Source organism: Lissotriton vulgaris, chromosome 6 (genome assembly GCF_964263255.1).
Source record: "Lissotriton vulgaris chromosome 6, aLisVul1.2, whole genome shotgun sequence".
Classification (NCBI taxonomy): Eukaryota; Metazoa; Chordata; class Amphibia; order Caudata; family Salamandridae; genus Lissotriton; species Lissotriton vulgaris.
Window position 1 is genome coordinate 736,235,910 of NC_141694.1, and position 16,133 is coordinate 736,252,042.

At 45.4% G+C, this 16,133-nt stretch overlaps 1 protein-coding gene across 1 annotated transcript in view; it reads left to right on the forward strand.

Annotated features, from left to right (window-relative positions):
- Nucleotides 1-16,133, forward strand: part of TBC1D32 (TBC1 domain family member 32) — a 959,368-nt gene that overhangs the window by 597,037 nt on the left and 346,198 nt on the right. Inside the window, exon 24 of the mRNA XM_086926728.1 lies at nt 15,502-15,624. Coding sequence (XP_086782854.1) covers nt 15,502-15,624 — 123 coding nt within the window. The remainder of the gene's footprint in view (nt 1-15,501; nt 15,625-16,133) is intronic.

Consider the following 16,133-nt stretch of genomic DNA (forward strand, 5'->3'; position numbering starts at 1 on the left):
CCCTCTTTCCTCTTGACCTTTGTAATTGTAAACTGATGCACGGTGCTCGGTTATTTAACAATAATTAACAGAGCATGCAGGGCGGAGGCTCTAGCTCGTGTTTGAGGGGCGATGTATGGGGATTATTTCTTGGGTGGCGTGCCTTAAGGCGCAGAGAGAAAGATTCGCCCGAGTCTTTTTATTTCAGGTACTACGCAAGATCACCCCTTAAATAAATAAATATCTGTCAGGGATAAATACAACTCATTGCCCAGGACGTTAACAGTAGACGAAAAGGGATAAATGCGGAGAGCAGGCTTGTTTGATGATTATTTTCTTTTTTCTTAACCACGCAACAGCTTTAAAATGTCCTGTGAGACTGTAACGAGAGGCGCACGAGGTTCAGGGGTGCACTGCAGGTGTGTTTGGGGTCATCTGCTGCTGATACGTGTTTCCAGGACTGCCTGAAGTCGAGGGAAAGGCTCATGGGGGCATCAAAGCCAAGCTGTCTGCTTTTCTACTCCGGCCTCTAGCGCTGCATTCCCACCAATGTGAGCCAAGCTAAATCAACTTTAAAGGCCCAGCAGACACCAGATGAGACGCCGGAGCCTCCATTCTCAGACGCACACTGACCGTGCCTTGCATCAGCGTCCTTCAATGAAGTCTGACTAAAGGCAGCGCACCTATACCCCGATCCTTATCAGGCCGATTCCTTACACGTGACGATTCGACGCTACCAAGAGGGGAGGAGGGGCGGGTATTTACAAGCATTCACGCGGTCATTAGTGGCTACTTGATTGAGGGACCCCCACCTATAGCCCGGGCTGCAGCAGCCTCTGGACAGGGAGGGTGCATCATATCTTTTGTGTCCGTAACAGCTGCTTTTCAGTCTGTCTTTTTAAACATGCTGCCACTGCTCCTAGCACTTCACAAAGAAAGTGACAGTTTTATTACCATTCCGCATCATGTCTTTAGGTATGTGGTTTCAGGAACGGGCTCTTTGTGACCTGCGCGCTTTGGAAGTGTGTGTGCGCGCTGGTGGAAAGCCCTGTGGGCGCGCGCACACCCGCGCACGTTAGAGGGAACGATGGCATCCACCATTCCCGACACCAGGTCAGGACCCTTCCGCGTTTTTGAACGCGATGTATGGTGTTTTCTCGAGATCATGGTACCCCTCTGGTGCGCCTTCGGGTCCCATGGGTCCTATGTCCTTTAATTTGGGTGTTCCTCACTCATATGCTCCGGCACCATTCATGCCGTATATGCCAACCCCGACTCCGCTGTGGCAGTACCAAGCTCCACCAGGGTCGACGCCGGTATCGACGCCGGCCCGCCCGAAGTCGATGACTCCGGCTCCGACGTCACCGGCTCCAAGCAAGTCTATGGATCCTCCTTCCAAGCCCTCAGAGTCAGTTCCGACGTCGGCTCCGGCGCCGTCGGATTCGGCGTTGGATTCGGCTGCACTTCGAGTTAAATTCAGGTCTCGAAGAGAAGCTCAACGTCTGCTTGATGAACAGAGGATTGATGAGTCTTCTTCTGACATGGAGGAAGGTGAGCTGGATGGGGGTAGTTTTGACGACCTGGCAGAGGCAAGTGGTCTCGAATTTTCCCCGGAATGGTCTTTGCCTTCGGGATCTGATGCACCCTCCAGGGATGTTCAACCGTATCATGTAGTCATGAAGAAGGCAGCTGGACTTTTGGGTTTGTCTTTGCCTACTGTCGAATTTAAGTCAAATTTACTGACTGAGGTTCTTCATTCTCCAAGTTCAGCAGTGGAGCCTTTACTACCATTTAATGATGCCTTAAAGGATCCCATTATGGAGGTATGGAAAAAGCCTTTTTCTGCTCCTGCAGTTTCCAAAAGTGTGGCTAGGAGATATAGGGTGGCTCCTGAGGACCCTGCATTCTTGTCATCACACCCGTCTCCTGAGAGTTTGGTGATTCAGGCCGCATGATCTAAAAAGTCGATTGGGACTTTTCCGCAGGTGCCTGGCGACAAAGAGGCCAAGAAACAGGAACAAATTGCAAAAAAAAGACTTTTTCTTCGGCTAGTATGGCACTGAAATCTTCTAATGCCACTTGCCTTATGGGAAGATATATTCATGCTCTAATGGACTCTATGCGTTCATTAATCCCTAAGGTTCCTGAGGATAGCAGAAAAGACTTTGAGGAAGCCTTGTCTGACTCTCAAGCGGCTGCCCGTCAAGTCATCCAAAGCGGGCTTGATACTACGGATTCAGTGGCTAGGATCATGGGCACAGCGGTTGCCACGAGGCGTTCAGCCTGGTTGAAGTCATCTGATTTTTCAACTGATGTGCAGTCTGCTTTATTGGATTTGCCTTTCGATGGTGAGGGGCTCTTTGGTAGGAAAGCAGATGCGGCCTTGGAAAGATTCAAGGACAGCAGGGCAACGGCTAGATCTCTTGGCCTTCACGTCAGAGGTTCTACGACCAGGAAATTTAGAGGTTTTGGCCGCTCCTTTCGTTCATATAGACAAGGACAGCAGCAGCAACAACAGCAGCAGCAGCAGAATACCTTGTATAGATCATACAGGGGAAAGCAGAGAGCACGTCCTCGAGGGCGTCAACCCAATTCCTCCTCCACCTCCTCCAACCCCCCAGCCTCAGAAAAGCAGCCCTAGATCCGCCATTCAGGATCATGTAGGCCCAGTGGGGGGCCAGCTTACCCACTTTCTACGAGATTGGGAATCGGTTACATCAGATCTTTGGATTCTCAATCTCGTAGAAAATGGGTATGTCCTTCCCTTACGGGGATTCCCTCCCAATTACCCACCTTGCCAAGGGTATTGCTCAGAGGAACATCTGTTTCTCCTTCAGGAGGAAGTCCAAACTCTATTGAGGAAAGGTGCGATAGAGGTGGTCCCAGAGCGGGAACGGGGTCAGGGATGCTACTCCCAGTATTTTCTGATTCCAAAGAAGGATGGCAGGCTTCGTCCAATCCTGGATCTCAGGATCTTGAATTTTTATCTGAATCAGGAGAAATTCAAGATGCTCACCCTTGCTCAGGTTCTTCAGGCTCTGCTGGAAGAAGACTGGATGGTGTCGCTCGACTTGCAGGATGCGTACTTTCACATCCCCATCCTGAAGTCGCACAGGAAGTATCTCCGTTTTACGGTGGGATCGCATCACTATCAGTTTGCGGTCCTTCCGTTTGGTCTTACTACTGCGCCTCGAGTCTTCACCAAGGTGATGGCAGTGGTGGCGGCGCATCTCAGAAGATCGGGGATTCCTGTATTCCCCTATCTGGACGACTGGCTGATCAAAGCGGAGTGGTCGGAGATGGTGCTCCAACATCTGCAGGAGACAACCCAGTTGTTGTACAGGTTGGGTTTTTCGATAAATGTACCCAAATCTCACCTGGTGCCCTCCCAGCGCAACCTGTTCATTGGTGCTGTACTGGACACAACTGTATGTTGTGCATTCCCTCCGCCTCAAAGGATTCGTGACATACAGGAAATGATCCCTTTATTTTACAATGGAGCGGTTGTTCCGGTCCTGAAGGTCCTTCGCCTGCTCGGTCGGATGGCTTCTTGCATTCTCCTGGTCAACCATGCACGCTGGCACATGAGGGCACTCCAGTGGTGCCTCCGCAGGCAGTGGTATCAGCACAATGGAGATCTCAGGGAGTCAGTGAAGATCTCCAGAGAAACTGCAGCGGATCTGTCTTGGTGGGGCATGGAAGGCAACCTGTCTCAGGGGAAGCCCTTTCATCTGCCTCCTCCGATGGCCACAGTGATAACGGATGCATCCACTCTTGGGTGGGGTGCTCATCTGGGGGATCTGGAGGTCAAGGGCCTTTGGTCTCCAGAGGAAAGGTTGCTTCACATCAACCTTCTAGAATTGCGGGCGATTCGTTTAGCGCTCAAGGCCTTCCTCCCTTCCCTTCGCGGTCAGTCGGTTCAAGTCCTGACGGACAACACGACCGCGATGTGGTACATCAACAAACAGGGAGGAGTGGGATCGCAGTGTCTCTGCAGAGAGGCACTACGTCTCTGGTCCTGGGTTCAGGACCACCAGATTTGTCTGATGGCAAATCATCTGGCCGGGGTTCTGAACGTTCGAGCAGACGGTCTCAGTCGGCAGTTCTCTGCCGATCACGAGTGGAGGCTTCACCCGGAGGTGGTTCATTACATCTTTCAGATGTGGGGGACTCCTCGGGTGGACCTGTTTGCCACTCGCGAGAATGCTCACTGCCCGTCATTCTGCAGTCTCCGGTATCCGATGCAAGGAGCCTTGGGGGACGCGTTTCAGTTGAGTTGGGGAAGTCAACTCCTTTACGCGTTTCCTCCCATACCCTTGATTCCTCGGGTTCTGAGGAAGATTCGCCAAGACCGGGCCCAAGTTATATTGGTCGCCCCGGATTGGCCCAGAAGGGTGTGGTACTCAGATCTTCTCCACCTCTCCTCTCACCGGCCGCTCCGTCTCCCTCTCAGGGCAGACCTCCTCTCTCAGATGAAGGGGCAGGTTCTACACCCCCACCTCCAGACATTACACCTTTATGCCTGGAGATTGAGCGGGGCAACCTGTATTCCTTTTCCCTCCCGCCTGACGTTGTGGATGTCATCTTATCCGCCAGGCGTGACTCCACTAAGTCCATCTATTCTTATAGATGGTCGAAATTTGTTGAGTGGTGTAGGGAGAAGTCTATTGACCCTGTGAGGGCCCATTTGTCTGATGTTCTCCAGTTTGCCCTTTCTCTGGCGCGACAGGGGCTTGCTGTTGCTACTGTGAAGGGTTACCTTTTGGCGCTGTCGGCATTTCTCTGCTTGCCTGACCAGCCGTCTCTTTTTAAATCTCTAGTGGTTTTGAGATTTTTGAAGGGCCTCACAAACAAGTTCCCTCCTTCACCTTTTATTGTGCCTCAGTGGGATTTAAATCTTGTTTTGTCCTCTTTGATGGGTGCTCCATTTGAGCCCCTTCACAAATGTCCCATGAGGCTTCTTACTTTTAAAACAGTCTTCCTCGTTGCAATAACCTCGGCAAGGAGGGTAAGTGAGCTTCAAGCTCTGAGTTTTAAGCCCCCATTCCTGACCATTCATGCTGATCGAATGGTTCTCAGGACCAGGGCTGCTTTTCTGCCTAAGGTGGTAACTCCCTTCCATTTGGGTCAGTCCATTACCCTACCTTCCTTTTATCCTCCCCCTCACCCTTCAAAGGAGGAAGAGAGACTGCACCGTCTGGACCCTAAGAGGGCGGTTTCCTTTTACTTGGACAGAACCAAGGATTTTCGTTTGGAGGACCAGCTCTTCGTTGGATTTGCTGGTTGCAAGAAGGGAAAGGCGGTCCATAAAAGAACCCTATCAAGATGGATTGTTCTCTGCATTAAAATCCGCTACTCTTTGGCCCGTAAGGAACCACCAGAGGGTATAAGGGCTCATTCTACAAGAGCTAAGTCTTCGACCTCAGCGTTGGCTAGAGGTGTTCCTGTTGAGGACATTTGTAAGGCGGCAACTTGGTCTTCCCTCCACACTTTCGCGAAGCATTACTGCTTGGATTCCGAAGTGAGGAGGGACGGTCACTTTGCTCGCTCTGTCCTTCAGGATTTTCTGGTTTAGAAGAGTGGACTCCCTCTTCCGGGAGTGGGGACTGCTGTGGGACTCTATTCACAGGGTGAGGAATCCACACGGCAGATGTATCTATCAGAAGAACAAGTTACTTACCTTCGGTAACGCTTTTTCTGGTAGATACAATATCTGCCTGTGGATTCCTCACTGACCCGCCCGCCTCCCCGTTGTCCACTCTTCTATGCCAGAGTTAAATGTACTGTAATGTATATTTATTTTGTTGTCAAGGAAATGTTTCAATTGCTTTCCTGCATTTGCTTTGCACTGTGTGTTTTGCCTTGACTATTGTGTAATGTGTATACTTTGTATATATCTACTGTCATTGGTCCGTCCGTGTGCCTCGAAGGCACGGAAAAAAGGGCGGAACTGATGTCATCACGCCGGCGTGGGCCTATTGTAGGCGTCGGTGACGTCAGCGGAGTCGCGATCGATGTCGTGTCTCTATGACGTCCGAGTCCACGTCGGCGCGAGGCTACAAAAGAATTTCCGAATGTTGCTGACGCAAGGGAGATATTCACAAGGTGAGGAATCCACAGGCAGATATTGTATCTACCAGAAAAAGCGTTACCGAAGGTAAGTAACTTGTTCGTTACAACTTCCACAACTTAAACATGGCTTTGTTCCTTTGAATACTTTAGTATGAGGTTGTCGGTGTTTCAGAATTTCTCCAACGTTTTGAGCTCTAGTGTGAGCGAATATAGGGACTTGATCAAAAGATTGTTGAAAGTCGGGTTCAGACTTTAACATTTTCCAATGTTTGATGATGATTCTTTTGAAATTGTGACTTTGTGTAGAGTATTTTGAAACCGCTACTATACGTGCTTCCTCAGGTTTGTTCGACGGTTTAAGGAGATCCCTTCTTTCCATATTATCCACTCTTTTTCTTGCTTTATCAATGGTTTCTTTGGGGTAACCTCTATTCATGAACCTTGTGGCCATTTCCTCCAATGCAGTTTTCACCTTTGTGTTGTCTGATGTGATTCTTTTAACTCTTGTCATTTGGGAGTATGGTAGATGTTGCTTTAAACTGGGTTGTTGGAAGCTTGTGAAGTGTAGCAGGTTGTTTCTGTCTGTTTCTTTTCGATATATATTTGTTTCAAAGCCTTTATTGGTGATGGTGATTCTCACATCCAAAAAGGTTACTGTAGAGTCCGAAATCTCCCAAGTCAGTTGTATGCGACTGTCCTCTTTGTTGAATTCACATAGGGCTGTTTCCAAAAGAAGTTTTGAAGATTTCCACAATATGAAGATGTTGTCTATGTAGCGAACCATAAATTTGAGATTTTCTTTCCATATTGGTTTAGAGAAAATATTGGTTTCCTCGTAGTTTTGCATGAAAATATTAGCGTACACCGGTGCTACTGAATAGATAGACAGACACACGGGCAGATGAAGGGAGCATGTATAAGATATGGTACACACACTGGGTGACCCACAGTTTGCAAACAAACATACAGATGATACACTGTAACTCTGGAACATTAACTTAATTATTTTCATTATTTTGTTTTTTTAGTACTGATTCCCTGATGAAGGGCGATTTTGAACTCGCCCGAAATGCATTGGAATAAAAAGGAATGATTGTCACTGATGTGGAAAAGATGAGAAAGTTGTTTTGGAATATTTACAAGATGTTGAAAACAAATCATTCAAAAAAATGAAATAAAAGAAAGTGCTTTACTAAGGAAGTATAAAATGTGTGGAATCCTCTGATTTCAAGGGAGGTAAACAAGGTGTGCCCAAGGGGATGTCCTTAATGTTCCATTAGGGATACATCACAGAACAGCTAAAAATTCTACATAGAATATATTACACCAGAACTACATTGTTCAAACTGCACAGAGCAGCACACCCGCTCTGCCTCAGGGGCTGTTGAATAGAGGGCACGTTCTTACACACACTCTGGGAATGCCCAACTATGGTAAGATAATTGCAACAGGTGATGCGCACCATTTCGCAAACACTAGGAGTGTCCTTAACACCCGACCCACATTTGTGCCTGTTGAATATATGGGGCCCGAATTACTTAACACATCAAGGTAGACTATGGGTGGCGATAGACACAATGACAGCCAAAAGAGATATAGCACAGAGGTGGGGGGCGGCGGAGTTACCAACATTGTCGCTATGGTGTAGAAATATGGATGCGATTATGGTGACAGAGCGGGCAGTATATCAGCTGAGAGCGAATCCCCGCAAATGGAATAAAGTGTGGCTGCCTTGGAACACCTACAGGGGCTATCTATGTGAACCTTTAGAAGAAGAGGATATAGATAGTTCGGGGATGAGATGGAAGATACTTAAGTGCATGGGGTTTTGGACTACTGAAGATGTTAGAGGGCGGGGGAAGGCCGGGTCGTAGACCAGTTTAATTGCACAGAACCGGGTCCGGGAGGAAGGTGTGTGAGATAAATGCGAAGGAAACCGTAACTGCCGCAAGGTAAGAACGGACGATGGAACACGGATGATGTCACTCATTTAACTACGGAGTCAAAAGTTAAGTTATGTTATTAGAAAATACAAAAGCAAGATGACACTTATTTTCTGGGTATAAAAGTAATGCGTAAAAATGTCATATGTACTAGAAGATCTGCTGCCGGACCGATGGTTGTCGGCTGAATAGCTGTGTACTTTTGCCTTGGATGAACAGTATTGGAAGTAGCCGGCCCCAGGGTTGTAGGCATGATATTGTAAGTTATCAAAATGTCAATAAAGTCTTGCATTAAAAAAAAAGACAATGTAGTTAAAATAAAGCAAATCAATGCAGTTATGCATAGGCTTCTTGGCGTTTGGATCTTTCACAGAAACAACAGGCTGCAGCTAGTGAATAAATAAGTCATGGTCCTGGGGCAAATATCGTCGCGGATATTGGTTCTCATGACTGGCTAGGCTGCATGAGTAATGCTCCTGGAAACACAGTAACGCTGGTGAAAATCACAAGTGGCTCTTCGTACCGGGGAAATGCAAGAATAACTGTGACTTAATCCTATGTTACATTCGAGTTGCAAATGCCTGGTGCGCAGCATGGCTGCTGTCTCGAAGCACAGTAAAACTGGCTGGTCGGTGTTGGCACAAAAAACACTATTACATCACCCATGTTCTTACTGCGATTAACATGGTAGGCCCAACACCTCCATAGAAGAAAGACTGCTGTGCATGGCGATAGCTTAGAGATGTATAAAAGCCAAGAAGAGTGGGTGTGGCGAACTGGTCCTGCAGGAAGAATAACCTCCGACTGAAGAACATGCTTTCGATTTCAAATAAGCTGTTCTCGGTTTGGGAACTATAGAGGCTACATAAAGGTGAGGAGTAGGGATATACATGTGAGACTGCAGTGTAAGGGGAAAGAAAAGATGAAGTGGAGAAATGGAGAAAATATAATTCCGGAGGTAGTGACAATCGAGGGGTGTTAGATTCATAACTAGATGAAGTTCTAACTGTGGGCTGCACTTGAGAACCTAAATTGGGTTTGGAGAGAAAGCCAGTGACAGATATTGAAATGCTAAGGTGGCAGGAAGGGTGACCTATTAGAGGGACAGGGTGGCTAAGAGATTAACAGATCTGTAGGAAGGTGTACGCACCTGGGTGCCATGCTGCTTAAAAAGCAAACGGTTGCAGGTCAGCATGTCACCATGCTATAGGAGAAAGTGATTTAAGAAAGTAGTGCTCACAGACTGTAAATAAAAAGTACTAAGCAACTACACATATAACATGGGGTGTCCTCATGGGGGGAAACAACAGAAGAGAGGGAGGTACTAACGAGGGACTAATACTTCTATTGACCAATGAAAAGCCACCATTTACAAAGGTCAGTGACAGGAGCCAATTACAAAGATGGGCGGAAAATGGGCTGAGCTTCTAGTCCATACCCAAATACAGCATGACTCGCAAAACAGCACAAGCGCTTCTCAGGCTAGGCCTGAAAAATATGACTAGATATAGGTAAAAGGAAATTTTGAATTTGACAGCGTTGCACTGAAAAAAAGAAGTTCAACCTCTATGTTGTGGCAAAAGGAGAGGTTAGAGCAGAGGAGGGATAAAGAGAGAGACTGAGACCAAAGGAAATAAGAACTGGAGTGGGGAGTAGAGACAAACAGAGAGGCGGAAAGGAAAGCGGGAGAAATCATTGACTACAGAAGAGAGGAAAAGAGGCTAGAGGGGAGGGAAATAACTATAGATAAGCACAATGAGGGAGTGTGAAAAGGGGAAACAAGAGAGGGAAACAACCAAGGAAAAGATTAAATGAGAAAAGACTAAGTGGAGAGAAAGGGTAGAACAAGAGATTTATAAACGTAGGGTGGGAAACAAAAGTGGAGTGAAGCTCAGTGGCAAAATTAGAAAAGAAACAGTAATTGAAAAAGCAAAGAACGGATGCAGAAGAAAGTGTTAACAGTTTCCTGGTCAGTAATAAGGAAAGGATGAATCAAGGCCTCTCACACACTTCTTAGTTCTGATGTTCTACTGCTTGATTTGAAGGATGGCGACACCTATAGGAAGTGCAAAATCAGGAGTAAAAGCCAAGAAAAGGCTAGTATGATACTATTCCTCCAAGAAAGAGATACTATGGTAAAAGAAATGCCATTTGTAGATTCTCTCTGTAACTAATAATTCCTCCAGAAATAGATGAATTTTCCCTTACCGCTCAACAATAAAACCTACTTTTGGTCTAATCTCTACTAAAGTTAGGACAAGGTCTCTCCACTTTCCTGAATAACATTTGAAAGCAAGCAGAACTGAAAGCACTTACAAGAACAGGAATCTATTTCATGTCTACAGAGTATGGTCTTCTGTAAATGTCAAGGTTTGATAAAGCAGGGAGCTACTGACATCAGCAAATTAGTAACGTGGAGGCAACAAAATATAACATTTGGTGTAGGACACAAACGAGTTCAATGGCTAGAGGGAAATTAGGGTGACTGACATGAGAAAACAATTGAAAAAAATGACAAGTTTCAAGACAGGAACAGACCTGAAGTAAAACTCAAAGAGGCAATAGGAATTGAGAGAGTGGGGAATGAGGACATGGTAGGTAGAAAAGAACAACCTAGTGTATGTGGGAGACAGAGTAGGGAGGAAGAGGGGGAAATTATAGACTAAGAGAGGAAGGTAAATAGTACAGGGGTAATCGAAATGGGGAAAATCACGGTAACTGCAGAGCGAGAGAGAGAGAGATAGAGAGAGAGAAACAGAAAGACAGAAAAAAGAGATGTATAACAGGAGAGACTGCAAAATGGGAGGGAGAATGATAAATAAGGATATTAAAATAGAGGGGTTTGTAGAATGAGAGTAAGTTAGAGGGAGGGAGACAGAATGAAAAGTTGGTATGAACTATGGACAGACATAAATAGATGTGGTCACTGAGAATGTGAGAGGGCAAAGAGAGGGGGAAAAGGGATAACCCCTAGCAGGAGCAGTGATGGGCTGTTCATACTTGCTTTTGGGTGCCCGGGCCATTATTTGGTCCTGATAAAACCGAGGACATAGGCTACTTTCAGGCTTGGGGAAAAGTGTGATGTCAGCAGGGACAGTAACTGCTGCAGGTACAAATGAAAAGCACAGATATCCTAAATACTCTCACTCACTCTCACAAATGAGGCTGAAGACTCCATTTGCAATCATTTTGCATCATAACACTATGATTTCTTTAAAAAGCACCTTACCTGATGTATTTCAGTGCCTTAAAGATAGGTGTTTAAGGTTTATAGTGCACACCCTTTGTACCATTAACTCCTGTGGAAGTCTTTTTTTATTGTATGAGTGGCTAAGCAGAAACAGTTGAGAACAACATAGTGCTGTCTATTCTGAGCATGTTTGCTTAGTACAGGGCACCACAGTATTTTTTCATGAATAAAGCTTTTATTACTTGGCACACAATTAATTACCATTTACACATTGCAAACCAAAAGCACACTATAAAACAACCTGGCAACTCAATACTAGCAGTCCAAGATGTTACTTCTTCCATTAAGGGTGATATGTGAATGCGGGAAGTATCACCACTACAGGAAAGACTGCCAGTGGCAAGACTGGCCAAAAAGAAATATCTCAGAAAAAGCTTGGATGGCCTCAAAACAGGTGGGAGAAACCCTCAGGCCTGGTTGAGAATGGGTTTTGAGCATGATGGGCAAAGTGAGATATGGCCTGTATTTTGTGCGTTGGTTACTATAACTGGTGGGTTTCCTTGGTTTTGCACTTTTGTCAAAACCAATACTCAGTTTTTAACTGTTTTGTAGAGAACATATGCATAAAAAGGGAGGATAAATAATTGTAAAGTCTGCACTATTTTATTAGGCAGGGGTGTGCAAAGTTGTCAGAGGGCTTACTGCAATGCATTTTTATACTTCAGTGCTGTGCAAACTGCAAAGTTGACAATTTTGTTACACAAAAAAAGCATGAAAAGCTGCCAATAGATGTGTGGCAGCAGGAATGTTTCTGCTGCTGCACATGACTAGAAGCAGGCAGCAGCCAATCTATGTGCTGCGTCCCACTCTCCTTCCACAAAGCCAGAAGCAAAGCAGACAAAAGAAAAGTAGGTACCTCGTTGGTTGGTGAATATGGTGTTAAAATAGCAAACGTTGACGATGTCTGTACCTAAAATATTAGATTTCTGCAATACTTTGGACCACTGCCCATTTAACTTCGTAACCATTAAAGAAATGGGGTAACCCAAAAGGTACTGGACCTGGGTATTATATCGATATAAACAACAATGGTCCAAGACCTATATATTTCTAAATGAACAATGAATCAAAACTTTTGCAACTAATTCCATTTTAAAGCACGCGTCTGAAAGATCCTCAGTGATCTTCGAGACGCGTGCTTTAAAATGGAATTCCCGTTACTAAAACGCCGCCTGCAAAACTTATAATAAACTGGTATTCGACCACCTGTGGGTTGGACATCGCTAATGCGAAAGAATATACCAAATGAGCGTGACGATTTACCCCTTTAATATCAAATAGTGATCACAAAAAACTCAAGATTGGGCTCTGGATTTTGACAAACGCTTCCTGTTGACAAGACATTAATCAAAAAGTGCACATCTATCAACGATAGGAAACTCATAATCATTGAAGAGAAACCTGGTCAATTTACCAGTTTGTACAACAGGACTTTTTAGGATTATACTGACTGATCCAATTGGAGTGGGAATTACGACCACTGCTCCCCGAGAAGGGGTCACCAAAAAGATCCCTGGTTTGCCCCGTTAAATATGTCCTGAAGAAGACTCGCATGGCCCAGGCATAACCGACCGCAAGGCCGCAAGACGAGTCGAAACGTCGACATTTATCTAATACCTGGACCACTAGATATATTTCTCTCTCTGTGATACAGTGCAGACATTAATAACATTCTCTGTCTAAGAATAATAATAGAGAGATCTTTTGGACTATTTGAAGTGGTCAGGCTGTACAGGTCCGGCATTTGCTGGCCGGATATTCTTTTGAAATTATTGGAACTGTTTTATTTATAATTTTGTGTGATTTCTCTTCTTTTCATCTTCATCACTTTCACATTCCTTGACACCCTTTGCTATACTGCACGTTCTATACGGGGCAGTGTGTATAAATTGTGAACTGAGTTGCAAATTTTGAATATGACAATAGATTAAAATATTGTATGTATTTGGAGATTGATGCTGTTGCCGTCTTTTATATGTTTATCATTAATTGAGCAGGGCTGTTCAAATAACATATGCTCTTTAGTTGCAAAAGTTTTGATTCATTGTTCATTTAGAAATATATAGGTCTTGGACCATTGTTGTTTATATCCATTTAACTTCGTAGCCCACCCATCCTTGGTCATGGCCCACCCTGAGCAAGAATCCTAGAGCCGGGCCTGGTGGGCATGTGTCTGACCCGACTCAGAGAAATTCGGTGAAGGGCCAGGGGCATCGTATAGGTGCAGCGAAGGGAGTTGTAGTGACTCAGACTGAATTGGGCATTGCTAGACACCATCTTAGTCAGAGTGCAGACTAGAGCCCCAGAACGGCCTCTCAGGTCACCTGGGGCCTCAAAGGGCGGCTCGCAACATTCCATATCATTGCTCTGTACAGCAGGCACAACAGGTGACATCCTGTCCCGCAGGTTAGTAGGGCCCCCAAATTGACAGATGCCACCGGCATAGGTGAAAAGTGGTCCAGATCTGCCTAGCCAATTCAGCCTAGCCTGCCTAATGTAGGAAGTGTCTCGATCCCAGTGCAAGTTCCACTGGTGCGCCTTCGAACAAAATGAAATGCTTGTTGGGATATAAGTCCCCCCAGTGACTCGCAGCCTCAACCCTCCATCAATCAATCAATCAAGACATTTGTAGAGCGCGCTACTCACCCGTGAGGGTCTCAGGGCGCTAGGGGGTGGGGGGAGCAGCTAGTGGCCTGAAGGGACATGTTTTCCATTGTGCGCTGGATCGGTGCAAGAATCCACACCTTTAATTCTTGATAAAAAGGAGCCATTTGAAAAACAACCATTACTAGCTTTTGCCAAATATGAGCTGTCTGTCTGACCACGACCGACAAGTCATCAGCAGTGCCGGGAGCTCTGCATCATCATCACCCACTACCGCCAGCATAGGTTTCTCCCAACAATCCCTGCTCTCCAGCCAGCGGGCGGCGTGCCGCATGTGGGCAGCATAATAATAACAGAATTCCAGCTGCGGCACCTCCAGGCTGCCCTCCTCATAACTCCGCATCAGGGTGGCCCAGGCCGCCACCATGTTGCGCTTGCCGGCACAAATAAGTGCAGTGAGAATGGAGCCCAGCTGCCTGAACACTGGAGGGCAGCAGACACAGGGAATTGTGTATGATGTACAGACAGCAGGGCAGGAGCACCAATATATAGAGATATAATGATTAATAGGAGTGCCATTGATATGTAACAGCAAGACCATCAGATATGTGTCACAAAAGGCTTGTTTTATAATAATGTTCGTTTAGGAGACTGGTCAAATCTGAGCCCACTAAATGTATAACTGTGTGGCAGTTTTCTAGTTAGGCGATGGTGTACCTTATGTGCTGTCATGTTTCTTATACTATTAGGGGTGGTATCATTACTCAGCAGACCTGTACCTTACATATGCTGATGTATTATTACTTAAAACAGAATGTTGACTCGGTCTGTTCTGCCCTCAAGGCGAATAGTATCACTGGGTTTACGATAATATGTGGTTCATTTAGTCTTTGATTTTTAGACCACTGTTTCATATAGGGTATAGAATAGATCCCTGTTGTTTTATAATGACGGTCTCTGCAATTCATGAAAATCCTGCCTTATTCTAATTATCTGTAGTTGGTGGTCTCCTGACTTTTTATGGCTCTGTCGGTTATGGCTCAGTGCTTATTAACTCACAATTTGTGTGATTTCATGTTCTACACTGTCTTGGGCTAACAGTGACCCTCTCATCCCATTGGTTATATTTCTACCCAGAGATACTGCCCTGCTAAAGTCAGCACGAACCCCGTTGCTGAGTTTCCATCACTCCAGGTCCGACCGCTTCCCTGAGCTGAAACCCAGAACACCCAAACCTACAAGCGTTTTTCTCCAAATCTCTATAATGTAATGAAAACACGGTGACTTGTGGAGTAAGCAATATTACTACCTCGTGATGGCTCCAATAGACAAAGCGTCACACGTGAAACATGGACATGGCACGCATAAGCACACTTCAAACATGTAAACGGTCCACCTGTCACTCCAGTTGTATTAACGCTCAGGGTGTTACTTAAGCTGTAGTGATGCTTCCAAAGACAGCTTTGAAAATGTTGATTTGACATTGTTACTTCAGTGTTCAGCTTAGGCCGCCGTGGGGTTGTGACGCATGTAATATATTTCATTGTGGACTGTGACTTGCTTTAAATATTCCATTGTGATTGTTAATGTGCACTGCTGTGTTGGCGCGCACCTTGTTCAATAATTTAATTCGCTTTCTTTTTCTTTCTTTAGGTTACTTAGTGTTCTGTGTTGCAATTTGGACACTCTGCTGCTTTTAGAGGCGCAGTACAAAGTGTCAGAGATTCTCATGATTGCACAGAAAGAAAATGTCATTGAATACCCTGTGGGTCCCGGGTAAGTAACCCTAAATAAGATATATTTCATTCTTGAAGTAGGTCTGTGAATGTAGTGCCTTTGATATTTAAATTTGAAATGTTTTTAACATGCTAACTATAAGGATTATTCACTATGTTATTATTTCTAGCTGATTATAAGATAAAAGCATGAGAGAATATAGTCTGGATTTGTAAGGGGTTTGCACCAAACCCCTTCCTTTTGTTGTGGGACTGACCAAATGTAAAACACGCGTCTTTAGCCTCATCCTTAAATATAGAAACCAATTCACAAAGGCATTTGAGTGGTTGGATGTCGGAATCCCACATGCGTTTAGCACGCATGCCTTTACAACGCTGACATAAGAACGAACGTGTAGTTACGGCGCGTTGCTTTAGCACACAAGTCATTACAACGACCTGGCTTAGGGGGGCTCTGGACTTTGGTATAGTATAATTTACTATTCCATCTCCAGTCTGTGCAACACTAGGGAAGGTGTTGGACTTAAATTCCAACACCACTCCACTAAT